This window comes from Danio aesculapii, chromosome 23 (genome assembly GCF_903798145.1).
Source record: "Danio aesculapii chromosome 23, fDanAes4.1, whole genome shotgun sequence".
Classification (NCBI taxonomy): Eukaryota; Metazoa; Chordata; class Actinopteri; order Cypriniformes; family Danionidae; genus Danio; species Danio aesculapii.
The window spans coordinates 43,701,013-43,726,713 of NC_079457.1; the positions used below are offsets into that span (position 1 = coordinate 43,701,013).

At 34.3% G+C, this 25,701-nt stretch overlaps 1 protein-coding gene across 6 annotated transcripts in view; it reads left to right on the forward strand.

Moving 5' to 3' along the window:
* rap1gapa (RAP1 GTPase activating protein a) overlaps nt 1-25,701 on the forward strand; it is a 137,488-nt gene that overhangs the window by 82,932 nt on the left and 28,855 nt on the right. For 4 of the 6 annotated variants that reach the window (XM_056448673.1, XM_056448675.1, XM_056448678.1 and 1 more), the window contains 14 exons: nt 25-60; nt 3,173-3,220; nt 4,657-4,695; nt 4,803-4,988; nt 7,860-7,963; nt 11,244-11,322; nt 11,549-11,602; nt 11,850-11,933; nt 16,456-16,556; nt 18,023-18,152; nt 22,568-22,723; nt 22,818-22,889; nt 23,369-23,455; nt 25,041-25,181. In XM_056448673.1, coding sequence (XP_056304648.1) covers nt 25-60; nt 3,173-3,220; nt 4,657-4,695; nt 4,803-4,988; nt 7,860-7,963; nt 11,244-11,322; nt 11,549-11,602; nt 11,850-11,933; nt 16,456-16,556; nt 18,023-18,152; nt 22,568-22,723; nt 22,818-22,889; nt 23,369-23,455; nt 25,041-25,181 — 1,317 coding nt within the window. Of the gene's footprint in view, nt 1-24; nt 61-3,172; nt 3,221-4,656; nt 4,696-4,802; nt 4,989-7,859; nt 7,964-11,243; nt 11,323-11,548; nt 11,603-11,849; nt 11,934-16,455; nt 16,557-18,022; nt 18,153-22,567; nt 22,724-22,817; nt 22,890-23,368; nt 23,456-25,040; nt 25,182-25,701 lie in introns of those variants that run through there. The other 2 variants (XM_056448674.1, XM_056448677.1) reach the window with 2 other exon arrangements.

Here is a 25,701-nt window from a genome sequence, read left to right on the forward strand (position 1 = left end):
CTCATCTCCTCTCCTTTCTTCCAGACTACTGATTTATTTGAAATGATTGAGAAAATGCAGGTAATGTGTTTCTTTTACTTTTCTCCTTTTTCCCCTCTCCCCTATGCCTTTCATCTCTTATGTAGAAATTTTTCCATTAACCCCTGATTTAGTATTAACTGGAAACATAGTGTAGATGCATTTGCATGTCTTTTTGCTGTAGTTGAATATTCTCCTTATAAATAATGAAGATATATATTTATATAAGTTTGTTTATCTGGACTGTAAAACTTTATTGCAGAGCATTAAAAATAAGTTATTTAAGCCATGCACTGATATAATATATTTTTTTTTGGCAAGTAACACACTGAATTACGCTTGATATTTTAATGTAAAATAAATATACTTTGTATAAAGATGTCTTTTTCACAAAATAAAAACAATAATAATATAAATTGGGCACATTTTATATTTATTCATATAAATAGTTACACACATTTTTGTAATTATTACAGATCAACTGAATGTACAGTACAGTATATAGCTGTTTAATGTGCGATATTTACTAATCATTTAATAATAAATAATAATAATTTAGAATTACTTGAAGTTCAAATTTAAGGTTACATTTAATTCCTAATGTAAAACAAATATATATATATATATATATATATATATATATATATATATACAAATATTTAAAATATTCAGTTTCTGAAAAGTACAATGAGAACATGATTTGTCTTGAAAACAAATGAATCATTATCTCTAGCACTCCATTACAAGAAGATCCTGTTGTTAGGTACACACAGACATATTGATCTAAGTCATTTGATATCACTGTTGTTATCTCTATCTTTGCAAAGACAGATGTCTAAGCAGAAGCTGCAATAAATGGAGCTTAATGCCTGCAAGAGCAGCGTGACATTGATATTGGATCTGGTTTACTATTGGGTTGCAGCTGGGGGACTTCATTAAATGAGTGCGCAGCTAGATGTATAGCATGTTTTAAATGACAAATGTGATGGTATGTATATCAGAGCTGATTTACCATGAAGATCCCTTGCTGAAATCCCTCATCAAACAGATATTCAATCTCCATTTCAGTAGAATCATATATAGCCCGAAATGAACTGTATAGGATGGTATAGGAACTCTATAGGTACATTTTTTGTTATCTGTTTAGCTAGAAAAATTATTGGATATTTGCAACAGCAGGATGCAATATCTGGTATAATGGCTTTAAATAGTCTTGTAAATATTTGAATGTTTTCTGCCTGGACGCTTTTAGTCGCTCTTTGATCTTGTGTTCAACAGTCTGGCATATTCTTAAAACCTGATTAAAGAGAATACAAGTGAACAGCTTATTGTCTAAAACCCTTCTGAAGGCTGATGGCTCTGTCTGCCTAATAGAATATGTTCTTTCTGTTATTGTTTGAGTGCATGTGAACCTTCTTTTAAAAATATTTTATGCTCTCTCATAATCATTTTATGAATGTCCCATTATGCTGTTTAACTTCTTCATGCAATTTTTTCTCTGGCTGATGCCTGTTTACCTGCTATTGATGTTTAGTCTTGTTAAAGAGTTGGTCTTTGACAAAGAGTTTGGTAAAAAAAAATGTTTGGCTTTTAAAGTGAAATAATTCTATTTAAAATTAATAAATACTCTCTCAAAATAATGGCATCAATGGTCCCATGAGGAAATTTAACCTTAGAATCTTTTCATTCCACATTTTTTTTAAATTAATTAATTAATTTATTTTTTGTAAATTTTTCTTTAGATTATTAAAATATTCTTCACACGTTGAAAAAAAGTTCACTAAAATATTTTTCTGTGAAAACCCACATTTATGGTACTTTTAAGAGTGTAATTTTTTTACAATATAATATATAACCTTTTTCTATGTTAAATTATTTGTTATTTATATATATTTATATTTTCTAAGATATATTACATATATTACATTACATTTATATATTAATTTAAATTTAATATCGCCCATTGTCAAGCTGAATTTTGGATGTTAAGTAAATAAAACTCATGTTTTATGCTTAAATACATATCTTTGTTATATACAGTAATATTTACTTGTAAGGTGAGAACATTATTTGAGAAAACTTTAATTGACAATACACCCCTTTCAAATATAAATTAATTAAAGTAATTTTACCACATTTACTGTGCTTTTTTGCATTTAATCTTTTACTTAATAAAAGATTTATACACTGTAAACAAAATATTGCTGCCTTAAATGTTTTAGTTTAATCAAATTAACTTTTCATCTCATCATTCAAACTGACTAAAAATGTTATGTTAAACGTGGTGTAACTAAAAATAAATTTAGTTGAAACCTGATTAACTTATTAAAATAAGTTAAGGCGACATGGAAGTATTTGTTGTCTTTACTTTTTGTCATTACTAAATTTGTCATTACATTACAGTGTATGTTTGATTTGTTCCTCTGATTGTTGCTCGTAAACAGTTGAAGTCATAATATGAGTCAGAATATTTCTTAAATGATGTCTAACAAAGCAAGGAAGCTTAAGGTTAACCTAATACTTAGTAATAACTTAGTTAACCTAATTAACCTAAACACCTTTAAATGTCAATTTAAGCTGTATAAAAGTGTCTTGAAAAATATTTAGTAAAATATTATTTACTGTCATCATGGCAAAGATAAAATAAATCAGTTATTAGAAATGAGTTATTAAAACTATTTTGTTTAGAAATGTGCTAAAAAATGGCGTTAGAGGAGGGGTAAAAATTCAGGGGGGCTAATAATTCTGACTTCAATTGTATGTACTTAATTTACATAATAGTAATGCCTTTTAAAAATTACAGTTCTCCATTACAAATAATAAAAATGAATTATTGTAATAATTGAAATACTAAGCAACTCTACTTCTAAATATTTATTTAAGCCCCAAGACTGAATTATTAGAGATTTAGAGAGTAAGATTCAGATTCAGTGACTTTTTCCAAGTAATGATATTTCCATTTATCCATCGTGTCTCATTTTCAAGATGTACCCTTATAAAGCAGAATTTCCTGCAACTGCATTTTTTTCTTTCCTTAAAAGGCACAAAAGTCTAATCAGATTCCTTTTTCCTCAATAGATCTAACCTAAGTGTTATTTTTGCTTTCACACGTGGTCTGACAGGCCTGACAGATTCTCTCTTTTTTATCTTTCAGAGCAACAGAATGGACGAGCAGCGATGCACTCTTCCTCCTCCTCTCAAAGTAGGTTCAGCTCACGGCTCCCTTTTGTCCCTTTACACTCACAAAAATACAAAACACGTATTGTCTGAGGGCCACGAACTGCTGTTTTTATCTGCCGGCAGACGGCTTCAAATAGAAGAGCTGGTTATCAGTCAAGCTGCTGCGTCTAGTTTTTCAAAGACATCCCTTGCCCACTTTCCTTCGCACTAATGGAACTGCAATCAAATAAGATTAGCTGGTGCTGAGCAATATTTTCTGGCCTGAAGCCATGCAGCCTATATAAAGAGTCAAACTTGCCACACTGTGCACAGTTACTGAGTTAATTGTCTTAAATAAACCAGCTGATGAGTAAGCAGTTTTTTTGTGAGTCTGTGTGTCTGCATATCAGTGAAGTTTTAAGACAAGACACTGCAGGTAGTTAGGATAAAGTTTATTTAATAATGATCACCGTATTTCCACATATGATGGAGAATTGCTAACATTTTTGGGCACATTTTACAGTAAGTATCTATTAGTTAATTTTAATGTATTTACTAACCAAGAATGAACAATAATTGTACAGTATTTATTAATCAAAGTTAATGTTAATTTCAATATTAAAAGAAAATTGTGCTTGTTATGTCTGGGATACTCAATTCTGATTGATCAGTCCAAGGTATGTTATTCTGACATAACAACTAATAATAGTCAATTATACTTAAAATTATAATTATATATCCACATTCATATGTATCTGGTTGTCTGTCATGCCATTTGACTGACACCCTTTTGTGAACAAATAATGCATAGGTTAATGATTGCTCCATATCCTCCACTTCACATCGGGCTGCCGATAAGCCTGTAAGGCTTTATTCTACAAGTAACCACCTCATAGATGTAAGGCTTTGTTCCTAACTTACTGCACTGTGAGTTAGCACGGACTAACAATGAACAATTGTATTTTCATTTATTAACAAAAACAAAGATTAATAAATACTGTAATAAATGTGTTGTTCAGTGTTTGTTCACATTAGTAATTACATTAACATTAACTAATGGAACCTTATTGTAAACTGTTACTTCTTTGCTTAAGATTTCTGAAGTGCTATGTTTAAATATGCAAAATATGCACTAATTTGCATATTTTAGCACAAAGATCTGAACACTTTAAATGAAAAAAAAATTTCTGACATAATTTTTCTGACATAATAGTCAAAGGGATTTACCAAGGGGATTTTAAATATCTCTTTCATCACTCCATTATACAGAAAATGCTACAAAAAAGCAATTTTCAAAAAGTAATTTCATTTACAGACAAAATTAGTATAGTACGATAAAAGAACCACTTAAAAGTGTATCTTTACATTAGATTTAAAACACACTATGAAAAACCAAAGCATGTTTTTGCCTGCGGTGTCTCGCCTTAAAGTATTTTGCAACCAGATGAATCCACTGCATAATTAATGTTTTCATTGCAGACCGAGGAAGACTACATCCCGTACCCCAGCGTCCATGAGGTAAACCAGATCAGAATAAAGAGCTGTCAGAAACTGTTATTGCAATCGATATCTCACTGGAGTTTATTGTGCACAACCGTAATTGTTTTCCTTCATGTCTCTCTCAGGTTCTTGGCAGAAAGAGTCCATTTCCCTTGATTTTGCTGCCTCAGTTTGGGGGTTATTGGATTGAAGGGACCAATCACGAGCTGAGCAATGGGAATGACCCGGAGCAATTCGTGTCTCCCACCTCACGCTACAAATTGGAGTGCAACACCACCGCTAAGATCTTCAGGAAACATTTTCTGGGCAAAGTAAGCATTTGCTTAAAGTAATAGATTGATTGATATGCAATGGGCGTATTGGGTTTGTTTTTTGGATCACACTTTAGTTTATGGCACAATTCTTGCTATTAATAAACCATTAACTATGACTTTTGCATGAGGCTGTTAATTTGCTTCTTATTAGTAGGTATTAATGTAGAGGTTGGGTTTAGGTATTGGGTAGAATTAGAGCTGTAGAATAAGATCATGCAGAAGTAGTTGTGCTTCAGTGGAGCTGCTCTTCAGTCGATCAGTCTTCAGCAGTGACATTTGTGTTAAACTGAACTGAATTAAACTGAACTGAACTTCAACAGTGACATTTATATTAAACTGAACTCAATTCATTTTAATTTAACTAGAACTGCGTCATTATTCTACTACTGTCCTGCCTGCTTGTTATGCTGAAATGTTCCACAATCTGATATACTCTTTTAGCTTTTATTCTCTTTTCTTCATCTATGTCAAGCTGCTCTGGCCCTATCACAGCCTTAAGAACCTATACAGTAGTTCTGTCCACTGCAAACATCCAGCTTTGTTATTATGACCTTTCGTCCCATATAATCACAGCATAGTGGTCAGTCTTGGCTGGTTCCTGTAGCGTACAATCACACTGGTGTGATTTAAATGCTCAGTGCATCATTAATCAGCTGCTACATTTAAATCTGCTCTCCTGCAATGGCTGCAACCAAGCCTGAGTGAAAAAAATAAGCTCATCACTTTCAATGAAATAATATTGGCTTATGTTGACTCCAACCCAGGCTCATTCCGAGAACGTAGTCCCGGGGACGTTTCTGGAGACCGCGAAATACGTCCCGGGAGGTACGTATTTGTGCAGTTTTTGTTTTCGCGAGTCCGCGAGAGGCCACTGTGCGCGCTTTTTCCCGCGCCGTTCTCGCGTAAACCCGCTGGAGGCCGCTGCCGAACGACCTTCCGCCCGTCTGCCTGTCGACGGAATGATTGACCGTGCGACCGGCCAATCGGCTGACCCGCCCTCCTCCGTCCCCAAACCCAACCAACGACGGTTCACAAAAGCCGTCCAGAAAAAGAAAAGCCCTCGTCCGGTTTTTACCACGTTTTTGGATTTTGACCACATTCTCACCCTGTGACGAACGTGTTCGCTTCATTTTTTGGATTTTGTTTTTGTTTTCTTACCTGATTCCTGGAACCGCTCTTCCCCGGACTCGAACCCGCTCGTCGTCGTGGTCAGCCCCTCTCTGCGCCTCGAGTACACGAAGAGCTAACCGGACAAACTGGTTGCAGCGGGAAAGCCCTCCACACGGAGGCAAGCGGCCGGCTGGCCGGCCGGCGAGCGCCGAAGGGAAACGGCGTCACACCGCCCCGCAGCGTTCTCTTAAAAAAATGAAATGCAGCCGCACGTACCCCCGGCTACGTATTTCGTGGTCTCCAGAAACGTCCCCGGGACTACGTTCTCGGAATGAGCCTGGGTTGGTTGACTCCTTAATACACAGGTTTACTATTCATTAATTTTCTTTTTGACTTAGTCCCTTTATTAATCAGGGGTCGCCACAGCAGAATGAACTGCCAGCTAATCCAGCACATGTTTTACACAGCTAATGCCCTTCCAGCTGCAACCCATCACTGGGAACACAGGTTTACTAACAAAATAAAAAATAAAATGCATGCTGAGGTCCATGGAAGATAGCAACAATAATTATTTTACACATACTCTTACAATGTGTTATTCACAACAGATACACCCTGGTAAGATAACTCAAATCTTTACTTTAGTCTTCTCCATGTTAAAAAGCCACTTATTTTTGCAGTTTGTGGTTTAGGAGAAGAATTTATGTGTTGTACATACAGCAGCTCTAACCTCCATTGCAGTGCAAGGGGCTGCAGCGTGCCATATCATAAATCAGATGCATCACCATGGAAATATAAATGTGATGCATTCGGAAAAAAACCCTTACAAATAGAGATCAGCTAAAGAATTTAAAACTTACTCGTCAAATGGTTCAATTAGCTATGGCTTTGGCTATGGATACCCAAATCCACACTTTGGGACTCATTCTCAGCAAAGTATTGTTGCAGGGCGATACACACGCTCTAATGCTCACGCTGATCACGCACATGCTTTTCCAGGAGATGCACCCTTAAAATGTTTTTCCCCCTTTGTTACATAACCAAGATCCAGGCTTGAAAATGCAGAATTGCAGAATTCATTATAACCTAAAAGTAAGATTATTTTTTAAAGATTTTATTATTATTATTAATATTTGACCCATGTTTGAGCAGGAGTGTCTCATTGACAGTGTAAATAACTCTAAAATCATGAAATAGCATTAGACCTTCCCTTTCACTTGTGATTTGCTTGCCACAATTGGTTATTACTGCGCAAGTGCAAAAGAGAGTTACTTCCTTTATGTACATTAAAATATATCAACAACAAGTTATTCAGTTAATTCCCATACACACCACATTTAATTGTCAGCAAATAATGACTTAAATTTAGTTTTGCTCATTGCATGAATCATATAACTTCAGAAGACCTCTCAAAACCAGTGTGGAAAAGCATTTAAAAAGCTAAACGTTCATAATGGATCCATCTACCCATCCATTTGAATAAGTTTTAATAATGCAATTGTTAACAAATGTAACCCAATTACATAGACCAATGCGACACCACAGCAGCCAGACATAATGAAGATATATTAGGCTTTCGCTTCAATGGGCTTAATGTATTCACATCTAATAACCATTATAAATTAGACTAATGTGCATAAAGAAGTGGTCGGTTAGCCCTTAGATCTGTGGGGGAGTGTTGGGAATGAAAACTGAAATGAGTTTGCAAGTGTGAAGATGAATGTGCGCTCACAGCTTCGCCTTCTGCTCCTTCATTAGGAACACTTTAATTACTATACGGTGGACAGTGCCCTCGGCCACCTGGTGTTCTCCATGAAATATGATGTTATTGGGGACCAAGAGCATCTCCGGCTTATGCTCAGGTGTGACCTCCTCTCCTCTCTTTTTTCCTTTGTTTTGTTCTCCATCCTTTCTAGATGACTTGTTGACTTCCCTCGAATCACTCATTTGTCCCCTGGCCCTGTGTCCTGCCAAAGTCTGTATTGTTCGGCTAATGACAGGCTTAGTATCTGGCATGGTTCCACTACTTTTTGAGCTTTGGCTTTTATTGTGGGCATTAGACAGAATGCACTGATATATATTCCTTGACAACAACTGTCAATGTTTCCTGGGAACCACAATAAAACCCTTTTTTTCATAGATTAAGCAGGCCAAATGTACACGCCACCCTCATTTCCGCATTAGGCACCAGATGGACAATATAGGGCAATGTGTGTGGGTGGAGGGAAGGCAGCAGGATGTTCCTGTTATCAAATCCATGTGACACATTTAACGATGCCACAATGACTATGAACTGAAGTCCGGAGCTGTTAATAAGTGTTACTGTGTTGTGTTGCACTTTAATTTCATTAGAAACTGTGTTTGCGAGCTGCCAGGGATGAGGATTATTCATATTTTGAATGCATCAATGAAATTGATTAATGAAAAAGCAAAGCAAAACTGTAGCAAGAGTAATGTTTTAAGGGAATATATATAAATTGATGCAAGATTATCAGAGCAGTTAATCATTCTTTTTCTCTTGCTTTATAAAAGTTACAGCACTATATTATATTGCGCGTCTAATAAAAAGACAAGCTATTTTCAAAGGGATAGGAAGATTCATTTAAAGGTGCAATAGGTGATCTGCCTAAATGTTGCCGTTAGCATATATCTTTCAAACACAGTCCCCCCTCTGCCGTCCAAAGCCACACCTCCTGACATCAGTAACATGTACCTTAAAAATGACAGTAGACAACCCACTAGATCATGTCATTTACTAGTTAGTAAACTTTTTTGTACTTCATAATACTACAAATCTGAACGAGAAACTGTATTATATCCAGCAAGCTTTCAGTTGTGTAGTAAGCAAAACTTGTCATAATGTGCAATATTCCACACATGCAAGGATCGCTGGTCTCTCTCTCTCTCACACATTTGGTCCTAAAGCGACTACTGTATGCTTAGTGCTTGGCCAGCAGGGTGCAGGAATTACACTTATTACTAAGCCAAACTTAAATGCTATTTCAGAGTGAATATTCAGAGAATATTCACCCCAACAATATAGAGAGAGCTTCACAGGTTGTCATTGTTTAAAAATGAACCAATGTGAATATAAAACCAACTTCACCCCAGTAAACAGGCTAGGCAGAATAACGCTATTTACTCTATTTATCGCTATCGCTTTATTTAGCGCTATTTATCGATGCAGTAAAAGGACTTGAAAGGAAACTGAAAATAGTCACATCGAAGAATTCAGTGGCTGAACAACACTTCTGTGCATATAACCCATTCATAAAACAACACAATCTACATAAGCTTTGCATTACTGAAAGAGTTTTAAAACAGAACACTACATGTCTAAAAGAAATACTTCAGCCATGGTGTCATCCTTCCTCCAGTGTGCAAAACTAACTCCAATATCGATTCAAGATTTTAAAAAGCTTTGATTTAGCATTTGTTTTGTATGAACACACGTGCACACGTAAATGGCAGACCTGCGTGAACGACTGCAGATGTACAAATCTACATTTGTTAACAGACAGTTTGTGCTACTTATCAAAATTATGGGAATTGTTGGCCTGACAAATTTAAATTGGATGAACATTTTTTAGTCTTATACCTTACCCAGGATATAAAAATACTTGTAAATACATTTAAATCATTTACTTTTCATTATTACTATTGCAATGTAAAGAGACTTTTACCCCAACACAACAAAATATGTCTCCTACATTCACCTACTGCTCCTTTAATTAATAATTTCAGGTTTATGCCTGAAGTTAAATTTGTCAATGCAGTAAGAAAAGTAAACACACACACAATATATATATATATATATATATATATATATATATATATATATACATATATATATATATATATATATATATATATATATATATATATATATATATATATATATATATATATATATATATATATATATATATATATACAGTTGAAGTCAGAATTATTAGCTGTATATAATGTATCTATAATGTTTTTTTCTTTTTTAAATATTTCCCAAATGATGTTTAACAGAGCAAGGAAATTTTCACAGTATGTCTGATAATATTTTTTTCTTCTGGAGAAAGTCTTATTTGTTTTATTTCGGCTAAAATAAAAGCAGTTTTTAATTTTTTAAACACCATTTTAAGGTCAAATTTATTAACCTCTTTAAGCAATATTTTTCTACAGTCTACAGAACAAACCATCATTATACAATAACTTGCCTAATTACCCTAACCTGCCTAGTTACCCTAATTAACCTAGCGAAGCCTTTAAATGTCACTTTAAGCTGTACAGAAGTGTCTTGAAAAATATCTAGTCAAATATTGTTTACTGTCATCATGGCAAAGATAAAATAAATCAGTTATTAGAAATGAGTTATAAAAACTATTATGTTTAGAAATGTGTTGAAAAAATCTTCTCTCCGTTAAACAGAAATTGGGTAAAAAATAAACAGAGGGGCTAATAATTCAGGGAGAATAATAATTCTGACTTCAACTATATATATATATATATATATATATATATATAGCACTTTGTTCATATATTCCTATTTTGTATTTATATTTTCATGAAAAACAAAGTTAAAAAATAACGGAAATCTAATCTTAGTCTGACTTTTTTTTTACAATTATTTATAGGTATGGTTTTGTGCCAATTATGTACTTACAACATAAATGTTTTCTTAAAACGTTCTTCTGTACAGTTCAGTAGTCTGCTATTGATATTTTAGTTGTCAAGTGCCTGCACATGCCTATAGACTAAGCACACAATGTGCATGACACAATATTTACTAAATTATGTTTTTTTAGTTTTCATGGTACCATTTTCAAAGAAATATTAAACATTGCCATTTTAAAAAAGGCCAAGATGCATACAAGTTTTGTCAGATTTTGCAAATAATAGTAATTTTCAGTTTAAAGTTTAATTTCAAAAAACAAAGTCAGAATTATGAGACATGATCAAGCTTTGTAAGACAGAGTTTATATTTTTAAAGCACTGAGTAGTGCAGTGGAAAATTTCTGAAAAAAACGTATTTTTTCTGAAAAAGAACTGAGAGATTTAAACTTAGAACTGTGATTTTAAAATATCAGAATTGTGAGATATAAACACATTATTTGTGCTGATCATTGTCTGTTTTGTGATTATTTACAGAACAAAAATGAAAACGCATCACGACGTGATACCAATATCTTGTCTAACCGAATTCCCCAACATTGTCCAGATGGCCAAGGTGAGAGTGAATCATGCGTGGAGGGGGTGAAGGGGTCAGCATTATTGTTTTCGGGCCATCCAATTCATCACACTTCTCTATAAGTGACATGACTGATTGTCTCACTCTCCCCATGAGCCTGTTCTGTCCTGCCTGGACAGATGACCGTTGTGTTGCATCACTTTTGCAAGATCAAATGAGAATGAAGAGCAAATCAATATGTGCTTTCTCTTTTCATTATTGTCAGCTTGTCTGTGAAGAGGTGAATGTGGACCGATTTTTCCCGGTGCTTTACCCAAAGGTGCGTAACCCCTATACTAAACAATACAATATCAATCAATTTTGTCAATGTGTGAACTGTCTATTTCAAAGTGATAACGCTGAATGCACCAATGCATTACCCCAGATCATTTGTCCAAGTTAAAGTGTGGCACTGGGAAATAAGCTAGTTTGGGTGTATTTTAGTCTCTCACAGGGTTTGCTGTGTTGACAGAGCAGTACCTAAAGGACATTTATCATGCTTTTCAAATCTTCTAACCTTCCCCTAGGCTTCCAGGCTCATCGTCACTTTCGACGAACACGTCATTAGCAACAACTTCAAGTTTGGAGTCATTTATCAGAAGTTTGGACAGGTGAGTCGCATGGGAAGCCTTATCTCTGTTAGATTCTTCACAACCGATTTGCACTCATTTAGCAGATGCACAGAGATAAATTGGTGCTGTTAAGCTGCGGTCACAGTCAAGTTTGAACATTCGAAAATTCGATTAGACAGTGCTCCGGAAAAAGGGCAGAAGATTACTCGACCCTGTTAAAATGAGCAATTGCCCTATATTTTAAATTTCTGTACAGGGAGGTCAAGTTATGATCTTACATTGGTCTCACAATTCAAATGATGCGAATTTGCAGGTCATAGCTCACCAAGCTTAAACTCTGGTACTCAGTGCTTTCCAGTCTGGCACGTTCGCATGTGAATGAATGGAAGTCAATGTGGCAAAAAGTGCACCTTAAAGCTCCACCTAAGCATATTCAGCCACATAAATTTTACACACAAATGCAGTTTATCCACAATGGACACCCAGCGTTCTTCACCCTCCGGTGCCTAGACTTCAGCTCTCGAGGTATTTTTTTCCTTCACTTTCGTCAATTGGTGAAGTTTGTTTCTCACCACTGTGGCCACTGGCTTGCTTGGCTTGGGACTTGTGGAGCTGTGCATCGATGGATTTGCTCTTCAGTGAAAATTAAACCACACTCAGCTGAACTAAATTAAACTTTAACTCTGAAAACTGGACTGACAAAGTTTCAATATACTAGAATTTCTATGTTAAGCTGCTTTGACACAATCTACATTGTAAAAGCGCTATAGAAATACAGATGAACTGAATTGAATAAAAATGCCAATGTTCTTCTGAAAATGCCTAGCTCTTGGAAATCTTGAGAGCGCTTCTGTGGTGCATATCACCCAGCCATATCACCCTGTAGCTTAGCATTGGTTGCACACTAAAGGTAGATGAAGCTGGGACTGGATGTGAGGCCTCTTGGGAGAACTAGATTGCTGGTGGAAGCGTATGGAACACAATACTCAGGATAAGGAGCGCCATCTTTTGGATGAGCTGTTAAACTGAGGCCCTGTTTTCACAAATACGTTTTAGTTTTAAAACAGTGTTTTAAAATGAAAACGATCCACGTCCACACTGGTGTTTCATCTAGCTGAAAAAATGTTTTCTTCTGAAAAGATCTCCGTCCACACTAAACCACTGAAAACGCACACCTTGTGACCACACACACACTTTGGAATGTGCTGCAGAGGTCTGAGCTCCAGGCAGTCAGCGGGTGCTTTGAGCACACCTCCCCAGGCAGGGCTGGACTTGGCCAAAAAATCGGCCCTGGGATTTTGGGACAGAGCGGCCCACTACATTCAATCAAAATGCTACTCACCAGTGCATGCCCTTGAATATGTTTACCAACTCCCATTCCATAAAAGCACAAAAGCCATAAATAGGAAATAATGAGAGTTGACAAATTAAAAACCTATTTTTTATTTATTATTATAATAAAATTATAATCCACACTGGAAGTGCATCTTGCGTGTGCCTTGTGTGTTTCGAGGGGGGCTATATTAAATAATGAACATAACAAAAACTGCCTGCTGATGCACACAGTTAATGTTGATTACCAAGATAAATAATAAAAGCAATGTGTCAGAGACCCTTAAAAATGTTTAACTCAACAGTGAAACATCAAACATAGCTTAAAGATTGTTTATAGTCAATCAAATGAACTTAAACAATTAAAAAATGCAACAAATATTTGTTTGGGCCCCAACTACAAAACTAAATGTAAAAAAATAGCATTAGTTTTGCTTAAGTTGCACACTAGTTTGGTCATGTATAAATATCATTATAACCATATAAATATTATTGTAACTATAAGCCTACATCCTGCTGACGATCAAAAACAAAATGTCATGATATCACAGGCGATTGTCTTCTGACCGAGTGCATCTTAAAATATATGAATGACACTCCTCATAGAGTTTTTTCATATCAATCTTGCGAAGTCTAAACTTACAGGGAAAGGATGCAAGACTGAACTTAATATTAAGAAAAAGCCATCAGATAGGTGATGTCCGCATCCATGCCTCTGTTTTCAGATGTCTCTATTTTCCCCCATCCACACTGACGTGGAGCAGAAGTGTTTTTAAAAGCCCCTATTTAGCATTAAAAAAGGTCATATTTTGGTTTTGGGGGTCTCCAACAACAGACTGATATGTGTGCAAGGTCAAAAAACACTTTCATTGTCTTATAATCTGCATTTATTTTTACCTAATTATCCCAGCGACTCCCATATGAACCGTTTAGCTATTCATTTGATCCCAAACCCCTCCTTAGATTGGACCAATGTCAATGTTAGACCCAGTCTGTTTATGATTGGTCAACTGCATTCAGTGTGAGACAGAAAGAAATACCCACCACGGCTACAGTATGAAGTAGCAGAAAGTATGAGAGCCCAATGTAGGAATTCAATAAAGCAATGCAGTTAAACACCAGCATATTACTCTTAACCCTAACCCCAAGTAACAACGACACACATTCAGTACAAACAGCAGAGGATCACTAGCTCAGAAACGCATTCAAATCAGTAAAGGAAGAAGCACACGTCACATTTTTAACGTGGTTTTGGACTCAATATGTGAACAGCCCCATACAGATTTATCCTGAGAGATACAGTACAAGCACTGATCTATAATAAATACGTGATCACAAGCTGTGTGGGGCCATTACAACTTATAACACAATTAAAGGCATATTTTGCAAACTACAAAAAACGAGGCAACAATTTTAATGACACTTACATGTTATGATCCGGAGGAAGAAGAAATTGGTCCATTCGAACTGTAAAAGTTACTGACAAAGTCCCTGTCAAAGTCTGACAAAGTCCCATAGTCTCTGCTGCTCCTTCAATAGCAAACGACTGGCGAATCCCACATTGCATTGTATCAATCGTCATAAAAGGAACAAACACAGCACTAGGTTGGCTATACTGTGGTAGTGTTTTGAAAATGAACTTTAACCCTTTATTCCCCTCTGCCGAATTTTTATCTGTCAGTGATCGTCATCTTCGCGTCATGATCAGTCCCGTGATCCCCAGCGCCTCTGCTAGTGTGTGGATGGAAAGCGCATGCACATTTTCCCGGAACTGGAACTACATTTTTGATGATGTACCGTATCGACGTCGATGCGAACAATCAAAAGATCCAAACCCAACTCAATTCATTTATTTGACTCTGAGTCAACTATTTTGCTAAAGAATCAATAGTTTTAAACATGGTGCACTTTTAGATTTAAACCTCAGTTGGTTGTTTTCATTCACTTAGAGCTGTGTTACACACTGCATGGAAGTTCATTTTCAAAAACCCATAATAGGGGCTTTTTAAAACAAAAAAAGGCTTTTCAGCGATTTCTAAACTCTCCGTTTTCAGGAAAACGTCTGGCTAGCGTGGACGGAGCCGTAGCAAAACGTATGCGTTTTAAAATGAAGACGTAATATTGTAAACGGAGCCCGAGGTCATGACCCTCCTTGACTAGGAATGTAATTCTGGTTCCCCTTCAGGTCAGAAACTTCGACTTGTGTCTTAGACAAAAATGGTAGACACATGTCTCCGTTTCCTCCTTTGGGGAACATGGGTTACAGACGTAACCGGGACATTTTCTCAGCCAAAGTTCAAATCCAAAAAAGTCTCCTAATAATCCCCATAGACTACAGTCTAATTCACCTTTATTTAGAAAAACACTTTTATAAATCTGTCTTTGCATGCAGCTAATAAGGTAGATCGTCCTCCTCTCGAACTTACAATGGATCCTCTGCTTAGACAACAATCAAATCATTGTCTTCATTTGATCTACATTTTGTATTAAAATCATGAGGCTATTGTTCCCAAAGGAGAGCTTTGATTACATTAAAACTGCCATTGACCTTAAAGGCCACAGCGAGGAGCTGAACGGAGGGAGAGGGACCAGAGAGGTTTTTTGAGGAGGTTTGCCAGCAACACCCTTAGCGAATTAGCATGAGAGCAGAGCAACCTCTTCATCTCACAGAGCGGTGTTTACGCACTCAACCTTTCTAGTGTGGGCAGCAAGAGCGCCAAAGCCCTTGATGGGAGGCATTTAAAATACACCTTATGGATCAGCCCTCAAAACTTCCGCTCATCCTACTTCACTCTAAATGGGAGACTGTTTATTCAGAGGAACAATTAGCATTTCCATAAAGCTAATTGACTCATGATCAGCCAGTTAGGTTTGGTAATTTTAAGTTTGCTTTTGTCCTCATCAAGATGCTCTTGTTTTGTGTGTGTGTGTGTGTGTGTGTGTGTGCGTGCGTGCGTGTGTGTGTGTGTGTGTGTGTATGTGTTAGGTTTGTTGAATGCTGCGGTGTTTTTATATGTTTTTATAATTTGGGAAATTTGAAAAGTCTAAACTACTCTGTTATTTCATTCAGTAATTGAATTAATTATAATGCACAAAGCTTCTTGGTTGTGTAGGCCTTGACAGGATGTCTGTTGTACCTGGTGGGTTTCTATGTTTACTGCCAAGGGCACTTCAATGCAAAATTTTAGCTTGAAACTTATCTACATTTTATGTGTTTTTATGTGTGTAGACCTCAGAGGAGGAGCTGTTTGGGAATAACGAGGAGGGTCCTGCTTTGGTGGAGTTTTTAGAGTTTCTGGGACAGAAAATCGAGCTTCATGACTTCAAAGGGTAACATAAACAGAACTGCTCTTACTTTCTCTCTTTACAGCTCTAGATGGATTGTTAAACAGCCTGTATGAATTAAAATAGACGTTTTGGATGCTGCCGTTTTTGTAAGTGCGCATCTGAAGAGATATTTCACCAAGACAATGAATTGCGCTCACTAAGAGTGTTGTTTATTTGCATTTGCATGCTGCATTGTTTGAACTTCCAAATTACATAAAAACATGGTCCCAATTTGCAAAAAGTGTTAACAATATTTGTTTATGCTTAAAAAAAAAATACAGTGACTTCTAACTCTATTTCATTAACATTTAACGCCTGGAAATTATGTAAGTTAGTGCTTGTTCAATTTAATTTTGCATTTGTTTATTAAATCTGAAATAAAATATAACGATGTGCAAAACTTGAATAGAACAAAAATGCTGAAAAGTACTCAAATCAGGAATAAATGAAATATTAATGAAATTAACTTAAATATATTAATATTTAAAGACAAAAATGATTAAAATTGATTAAAAATTACATTTAAAGAGTAAAAATAAAAGCTGTAATATGCAAATGTATTAAAAATGAATAGTGCATACAAATAAAGCAAACTTGATGATAAAATAACACTGTAAAACAAGAAGAGACTCATTAAAATGAAGATTTTTATAGCACTAATAAAAAATATAAATATAAATAACGTAATTTTAAATAAATAGCCATATAGCGTAATTAAAGTTTAAACGTTTAAATGTAACAATATATAATAAATAATCTTTCAAATTAACTAATAGATGTTTTAAACCAGCATTTTTAATTACATTTTTTACCTTTGAAGGTGTAGACACTGTAAAACCAAACAGTCAAGTTTGTCAAATGAAATAAGTGTCGTTAACTCTAAATTTACAGAAAGTTAATTCAACTCAGTTGAAAGGAGTTTTGAACTCAGTGTTGAAGGTAGTGAGTTAATGAAATACCTCATTACTTCAACTTAAATGGAGTAAATTCACAGTACTCATATACTGTTGATTAGTTTTTTAAAGCAAATGGTTTGTAGCAATTGGTTTCCTCAAACGGTTTGAGTTGCCTTAATTTATTGGGTTTTACTGTGCTCAAATTGCTTCGTTTACTCAAATGCATTAAGTTCACAGTACTTATTAGGATTAGTTTTTGAACTTAAATGGTTTGTTGCAATCGGTTTCCTCAAATGGTTTGAGTTACTTTACCTTTTGGGGTTTTAGAGTGTACAATATATAAAAAGTATTAAAAATGTTTTATATCTGTCCTAGCCCTTCACAGAATGTGAATAATTATGTTCTGTTGAAAAATATTTAGTTAGATTTTCTCTAAATATTCTTAAATGATATTTCCATATCTTAAAGACTTACAACAAATCTCGGATAATCCTTATTGTCACTGTGAAGCTGCTACTCATAAAATGCACACAATTTCTCTGCAAATGCTTTGAATATGCTCTTTTACTGCAGGTTTCGTGGAGGGTTGGATGTAACACATGGACAGACCGGCTCTGAGTCTGTCTACCATAATTTCCACAACAAAGAGATCATGTTCCACGTGTCGACTAAGCTGCCTTACACAGAGGGTGATACACAGCAGGTACAAATGACCACAGACAGGGAGAGGATCACTCACAGCACGTGTCCTTTCCATTTTACTGGTCCCTTCAGTCAATACAACTGTAATAAGCTTTAGTCTGCAAGAAATATATAATCAGCTGTCCGAGATAATCCATCCTTGTAGATCAGAGGTCAGTGGATTTGAAAACTATTGATCAGTGTTATAGCAGCACAACATGATTCACCATGGTTAGCTAGTTAGAATCATAAATATTTTTAGAAGGAATTATTTATTTATTTATTTTTGGATTGTACATAATTTGTGAGCATCAGGATGTCATTGTCAATATGTGGTGCTCTCAGGGGCGAATTTAGCGAATTAAGCAATTCCACCCATGGGCCCTAAAAATCCTAAAATGCTAATCTGTACTTTAATTTATTTGTAATTGATTTATTTAGCTGTTTTTTATTTTCTTATATCACTCAGTCTCCTTTTCTACATTTTGTCGTAATGATAAATAATTATAACAACTTGTAAAGCAAACTTGTAAAAAATTTTAAAAATTTTTTTTCTTAAAAATTCATTCACAACTGAAAAATGATAATTAAACTTTCATTTTTAAAACCAAATCTTTACCTAATTTGACTGCAGGACTGCTCCATGATTGAGGGTGGGGGACACATTTGCATAGATATAATAATTATGTTAACCGTTCATTTCTTTAGACCCTCATCACACAAAATATGATAGAAAATGGTGTTATATATAATTTATAGTTATAATTTATATTTCTAGGTATTTATTCCTAGGGCCCTAAGCGGCCACTTACTTTGCTTCTTGGTTAAATCTGCCCCTCTGTGTATGGTTAAATCTGTGTATATATATATATATATATATATATATATATATATATATATATATATATATATATATATATATATATATATATATAAATATATATATATATATATATATATATATATATATATATATAAATATATATATATATATATATACAGTTGAAGTCAGAATTATTAGCCCCCCCTTTAATTTTTTTTCATTTTTAAATATTCCCAAATTATGTTTAACAGAACAAGGAATCTTTTACAGTATGTCTGATTATATATTTTTCTTTTGGAAAAAGCCTTATTAGTTTTTTTCGGCTATAATAAAAGCAGTTTTTAATTAAAAATAATAAATATATTTTATCTTTGCTGTGATGACAGTAAATAATATAGATAGATATTTTTCAAGACACTTCTATACAGCTTAAAGTAAAATTTAAAGGCTTAACTGGGTTAATTAGGTTAACTAGGCAGGTTAGGGTGATTAGGCAAGTTATTATATAACGATGGTTTGTTCTGTAGACTATCAAAAAAATATAGCTTAAAGGGGCTAATAATTTTGACCTTGAAATGGTTCATAAAAAATGTTACACTGTTTTTATTCTAGCCGAAATAAAGCAAATAAGACTTTCTCCAGAAGAAAAAAATATTATCAGACATAATGTGAAAATTTCCTAGCTCTGTATCTATATATATATATATATATATATATATATATATATATATATATATTATTATTATTATTATTATTATTGTTATTATTATATAAAATAAGTAATTAAAATATACTGTATATATAACAAAAATAATCCAGAAAACCCAAGAATCTATTACAAAACACAAAACAGGGTAACACTTTAGTTTAAGTACCAATTCCCACCATTAACTACTGGCTTATTACCTATACTTATTATTAAGTATAAATTATTCTTTACCCCTAATACTACCCAATACCCAAACCCAACTACTACCTAATAACTACTATTAAGCATCTAATTAGTAGTTTATTGAGCTAAGTATCTTAGTTTATGGTGCGTTAATAGCAAGAATTACACCTTAAAATAAAGCGCAACCCACCACTGTATAAATCTTGTGGATTGACAGAAGGGGTGAGATCAATTCCTTTGTACTGGGGCAGATGCTGTTTCCTTCAGCCACTCACTGTTGATGTGCTGGCAGATGACTGTTGACTCACAAAGTGACCTTTATTCTGCACCTTCACTGGCAGCGCTGCGCCCTCAGAGGAACAGTGTTTTTAGAGCTCACTCCTCAGGGAATCATCCACATTTAGAACACTCTCTCTCTGTGTGTCATATGTGCACACATTCACTGGCCAGTGATCGGAGGCTGACAGCAGATCGAGTATGTGAGCTGATGTCCATGTTTATGAGTGGCTGCAACCTCTGTGTTTGTCCTTGCCAGCCATCTGTTCAGGCATGTTGTGAAAAACAACTTCAGCACATGACAGAACTGACACACGATTCTGACCTCAAAAATTGATGGAATTTTTCATCAGATGTCAGGCTGAAATGTTTATTGGCAACTGTGGTTTCAAATGCTTGTATTGGTTTGTTTAATTACTATGAAAAGTATGATTAATTTAATGCAATCTCACAATAATTAAGGATTTTTTGATTTAGTGGATAATTGGTATCAGCTTGTATGATTTCAACCATACGTTTTTAGTACAATTTGCTTTCCCCCCAGTGAGACATAGGGTTAGGGGTGGGTTTTAGGGGCACACTTTCTTTTAAAAATCGTATAATCATATGAATTCATAAGAATTAGCCACTTTTCTGACAAAATGTAAAATAGTTTCCTCTTGATATCAGGCTAGATTAATTATGTATAAAGGGTGTTGATCACAGTATATGGAGCAGATATTCAAATTATAGGACATATTGAAGTAAAAACTGTATTGGTTTATATAAAATGGATATTGTATAATAAAATATTATATATTTTCTTTAATACAGTAATTATTTAAGCAAAGTATTATGTGCAATAATATGTTGTTAGAATACAATACTGAGAAAGTTTGGGGTTAATCTGTTTTTTTTTATTAAATGCTTTTAGCAAATGCTTTGACATTGATATACATTTAGTTAATTACAAAATACACATTTAAAAGCGACAGTAAAGATATTAGATACACTTTACATTAAGGTCTAATTGGTTAATGCTTACATATATTTAAAATGATATACTTTACAATATAATCCCTTTAGTTAATGGATTATCTGATAAAAACTGGTTATTAGCAGTAAATTTTGTGTTTTTTGATCTTTGTTAACATTAATGACAATACATTTTTTATTGGTAATTCATTTTAGCTCACATCCACTAAATAACAAAATCAAATTTTAAAATGTATGAGTAAATGTTGAAAATAAAGTACAGTAAATTAAGATTAGTTCATGCTGTTGTGGTTAGTTTTCCTTGATTAATAAGTAATGTTAACAAATGAAATCTTGATTTAAAGTGCTACAAGGAAAATTATGAAGTTGCATGTGATTTCTGTTTCAAATGGTTTATTTTCTTTTCTGCTTTCTATTTTTTGGAGAAAAAAAATGTAAAAACAAAATCATTTCAAACGTTAAATTTATTGTAAAAATGTAAAAAGAAAGTTAAAATTGTGATGTATTCAACAAATCCATGAAAAAATTGCTCAACCTAAATCAAGATTTTTCTCCACAAAAATAGCACCTTGTAAAAAAAATGCTCATGCAAAAACGAAAAAGAAAAAAGAAAAAGGAAAAGAAAAAAATACAAACAATAATAAAAAATACAATAGCACATCGGAACTTAAATGAACAGTTGACTGATCACATTTTCCTTACATGTCACATTAACATACATAAAAAGATCAGTTTACATTGTGTAAAGGCAAAACTACAATCCGTTTATCCCAATTTTGCAGGTATTTGTTCGTTTGTAGTAATAAAAAAGTCATCCTCTCCATATTTTGAACATTAGATATAATATCCAACCATTCAGATTTGGTAGGGGGTTCAAGATGTGGCCGCTTTTGACTTACAGTTTTCTTACTAGTTGCTAGAAGTATTTTTAATGAATACTTGTCTTTTACCGTTAAGTTGGCTGCATTATTTCCCAGGGAAATTGTTGAAAAAGATAAGTCTATTTCATCACCAAACATATTTCTTATTACTTGCATTACATCCTGCCTGTATGACTGAATGACTGGGCAACTCCAAAATATGTGAAAATGGTTGGCTAAGTCTTCCCCACATTTCCTGCCGCACTCTGTCCTGTCCGTCTCCCATGTTTGCAAGCATGTTAACTTGTGGGTTATAAAGTATCTGGTGTGCAAAAACTCTTCTGCCAACTTATTCATTTTAAATCAATCCCAAATCAAAATTTGTTCTCTCATGAAGCAAATGCTGATTTTGTATTAAATCAAAAATGCCCTACTGTAATATTGTAACTAATACTGTCCAAAAACAGTTATTACTCTGAAATCTCACTTCTGATATGTACATATGGAACAAATATTTTGCTCCATATGTAAATAAAAAATGTAAACATGACAATTTAGGACGATTTAAATGGCAGGTTTGTGTTCTGTGCTCTTGTGTTCTGTGTTTATAGCTACAGAGGAAGAGGCATATAGGAAATGACATCGTGGCCATCGTGTTTCAAGAGGAAAACACACCATTTGTGCCAGACATGATTGCTTCCAACTTCCTGCATGCATATGTGGTGGTGCAGGTGGAGAATGCCTGCTCTGATGATGTCCTCTACAAGGTTGATCATCACAGTATTACTGGAATCTAGCACTTCTGTTTTGTGACACGTCTCTGTGAGTGAGTAAATGAGACACCTATATGTCAATCTGTAGGTTTCGGTAACAGCGCGAGATGACGTTCCCTTCTTTGGACCACCTCTCCCCAATCCAGCCGTTTTTAAGAAAGTGAGTCAAACTGTTATTGTAATTTTCAACAATTGTTTTTGAATATTTTTGAAATGTTATTTATTTCTGTGATGGTAAAACTGAATTTTCAGCATCATTACTCCTGTAGTCAGAACACTGACTTGATGCTTCTGAAATATTTCCTTCTATTACTAACATTTGTGCTGTTCAATACTTTGTCCAGTCCATAGCACATTTTGTTGGGAATTCTTTGATTAAAAATAGTTCAAAGGGTTTACTTTTGTATTATAAAATCACTTATTTTTGTCATTATAATACATTTTGATGAAATATTAAAAATTTTGAAATGTGAAAAAATGTCTTGAGGGTTACTTTTGATCAATTAAATGCATCCAGGCTGAATAAAAATAGGATTTTTTAAAAAACTTTTAAATGCATGTACTGAAAGCACACAAAAATGTTCATCTCTATCTAACTCTTCTCTCATTTGTCCTCTCTCTTCTTTCTATCTCTTGCAGGGTCCAGAGTTCCATGAATTCTTGCTTTCTAAGCTAATCAATGCTGAATATGCGTGTTACAAAGCTGAAAAATTTGCCAAATTAGAGGTGAGTGACTGTAAGGTTTAAAAAAATCAGTGCTCATATGGACACAACGATACTATCATAGCAGAATAGCAGATACACAGCATGGCACTTACAAAACCAAAGTTATGCGTGCCATTTCCGGGACTTTTTATTATTATTATTATTTATGAATTATTTAGGTTTTATATATTTACTTTGGTTGATGAATTATCCTGCACCACTTGATATTTTTCTGAAATGTATAATATGCTTAGTTTCTGTGACTGTCTATGTCACATCAATCAATTATTAACCTGCACAGTAAACCCCTTACTAACATTGTTTGTAATAATTGCATAATTAGTTATAACTTTAAATAAACCCTGAGTAAAATGCACCATATAAAGAAAGCAGAATGTATCATTATGTGCAGTATTATAGGCCTAATCAGTTATTAAATATTAAAATAGAATTCAATATGCATATAAAATTTTGTTATAGCAGATATGTTGAACATATAAAGATAGTTCTAATTAAATATTAAAAATTAAAATAGAATTCTAGCCTATGTTTATATGCTCAATGTGTGTACTCAGAGATTAAAACTCATAATATAAATGCATTTCTATGGTGTTAATCCACTTTTCCCATTTTTTTATTTAATATGTTCATTTTTTCTTTTTAAATAGAACAAGGACATTCCAGACTTAGGCTGTATCCGAAATCGCCTACTACTCAATTTAATTTAAACGTACTACTCGGCCATTAGAAAAGTACATTCTATTCAGTAAGAATGTGAACAGTATGAATGGAAATCGGACATACTACATTCGCCATTTTGTCATCATCACGTGACCTACCCAGTTTAGTTGCATCACTTCACTCCCATTCATGAATTATCTCGCGGCGCATCATGGGATAGCGTAGCGTCCCTTCGAGTAGGTCATCCGGGTACTTCTCACATACTGTTTTTTGAGTTCTATGAATTGAACATACTACTTGGCTTGCATACTGTTTTTAGCATACTATATAGTATGGAAGTATGCGATTTCGGACTCAGCGTTGGTATCAAACAAAAAAAATCTTTAAATAAAATATTTCATGCTGATTGTAATTGAAGCTCTTAGAATTTTATGTGGTTTAAAGATGGCCCCTTGGCCTCCATGATCTAGCCTCTCCATATGCACCAGACACTTTCTTATAAACACTCCATGTTCCTGGCAAAACTTTGTACAGTTCTGAGTGTGCTTCACACAGGTGAGTGGGCTGGACCTGTAGGAAACACTCTTTTGTCTCTATATGTGCCAAACATTTTCCTACTATTAAAAAACTGCTAAAATAACTTATACTAATAGAATCTACATTGTATATTGCTGATCTTTGGTCATGTGAAGTGTGTGTTTTATCCCCATTTGTATTTAAAGCATCTGCAAAATAAATACATTTACAGAAAATGTCATATAAATCTAGCCATAACTTTATAGCGCTGCATTGTATCATTATAGATTTATTGTTAATTATCATTTTTTATAGTATGTTTTTAATAAATTATATATCAAAAACATAATATTTTGATTTGTTTTATAATAATCAAACATGTATAACTTTTTTATACATTTGTTGTCAGGAGCGCACCCGGTCTGCCCTGCTGGAAACACTGTATGAGGAGCTGCACATCAACAGTCAGGCCATGATGGGACTGGGAGGAGAAGAGGACAAACTGGAAAATGGAGGAGGAGGAGGAGGAGGCTTCTTTGAGTCCTTCAAGGTAATCCATAAGGACACAGGGCTCTGAGCCTCTGCGAGGACAGGGATGTTTGGGATGCATTACTCTGGCTTCTGTGTGTGAATGGTGGATGTGGTGGTGCATTCTGGTTCTGTTGCTGAAACGCTGCCGCTCATAAATCTTTTAATCATGTCTTTTTTTGATTTCGCTGCTGTTGTGATTTATGAACGTAGTTTGTTTTTCTCTCTTGGGTTTTAGATGGTGGCGTCTTTATGACTCCAGCTGCCAACCATGCTACCTAAATTAAATTACTTATTACCATAATTAACGCTAATTAGTCTTATTAGCACATTGTCAAGCATAGATGCACTCTTGAGAATTCCAAAGTATTTTGCTTCCTAATATACTTAGCAAATTAATGAGTACTACATGATTATTCATAGTTGACATATTGTACAGAAATATTTCCTTGAGATATGCCGCACTAATGAGTGTGTTGCTGTGTTGTATTTGATATACAGTGCTCGGCAAAATTGAGTACACCCCATTTTAATATTTTTAT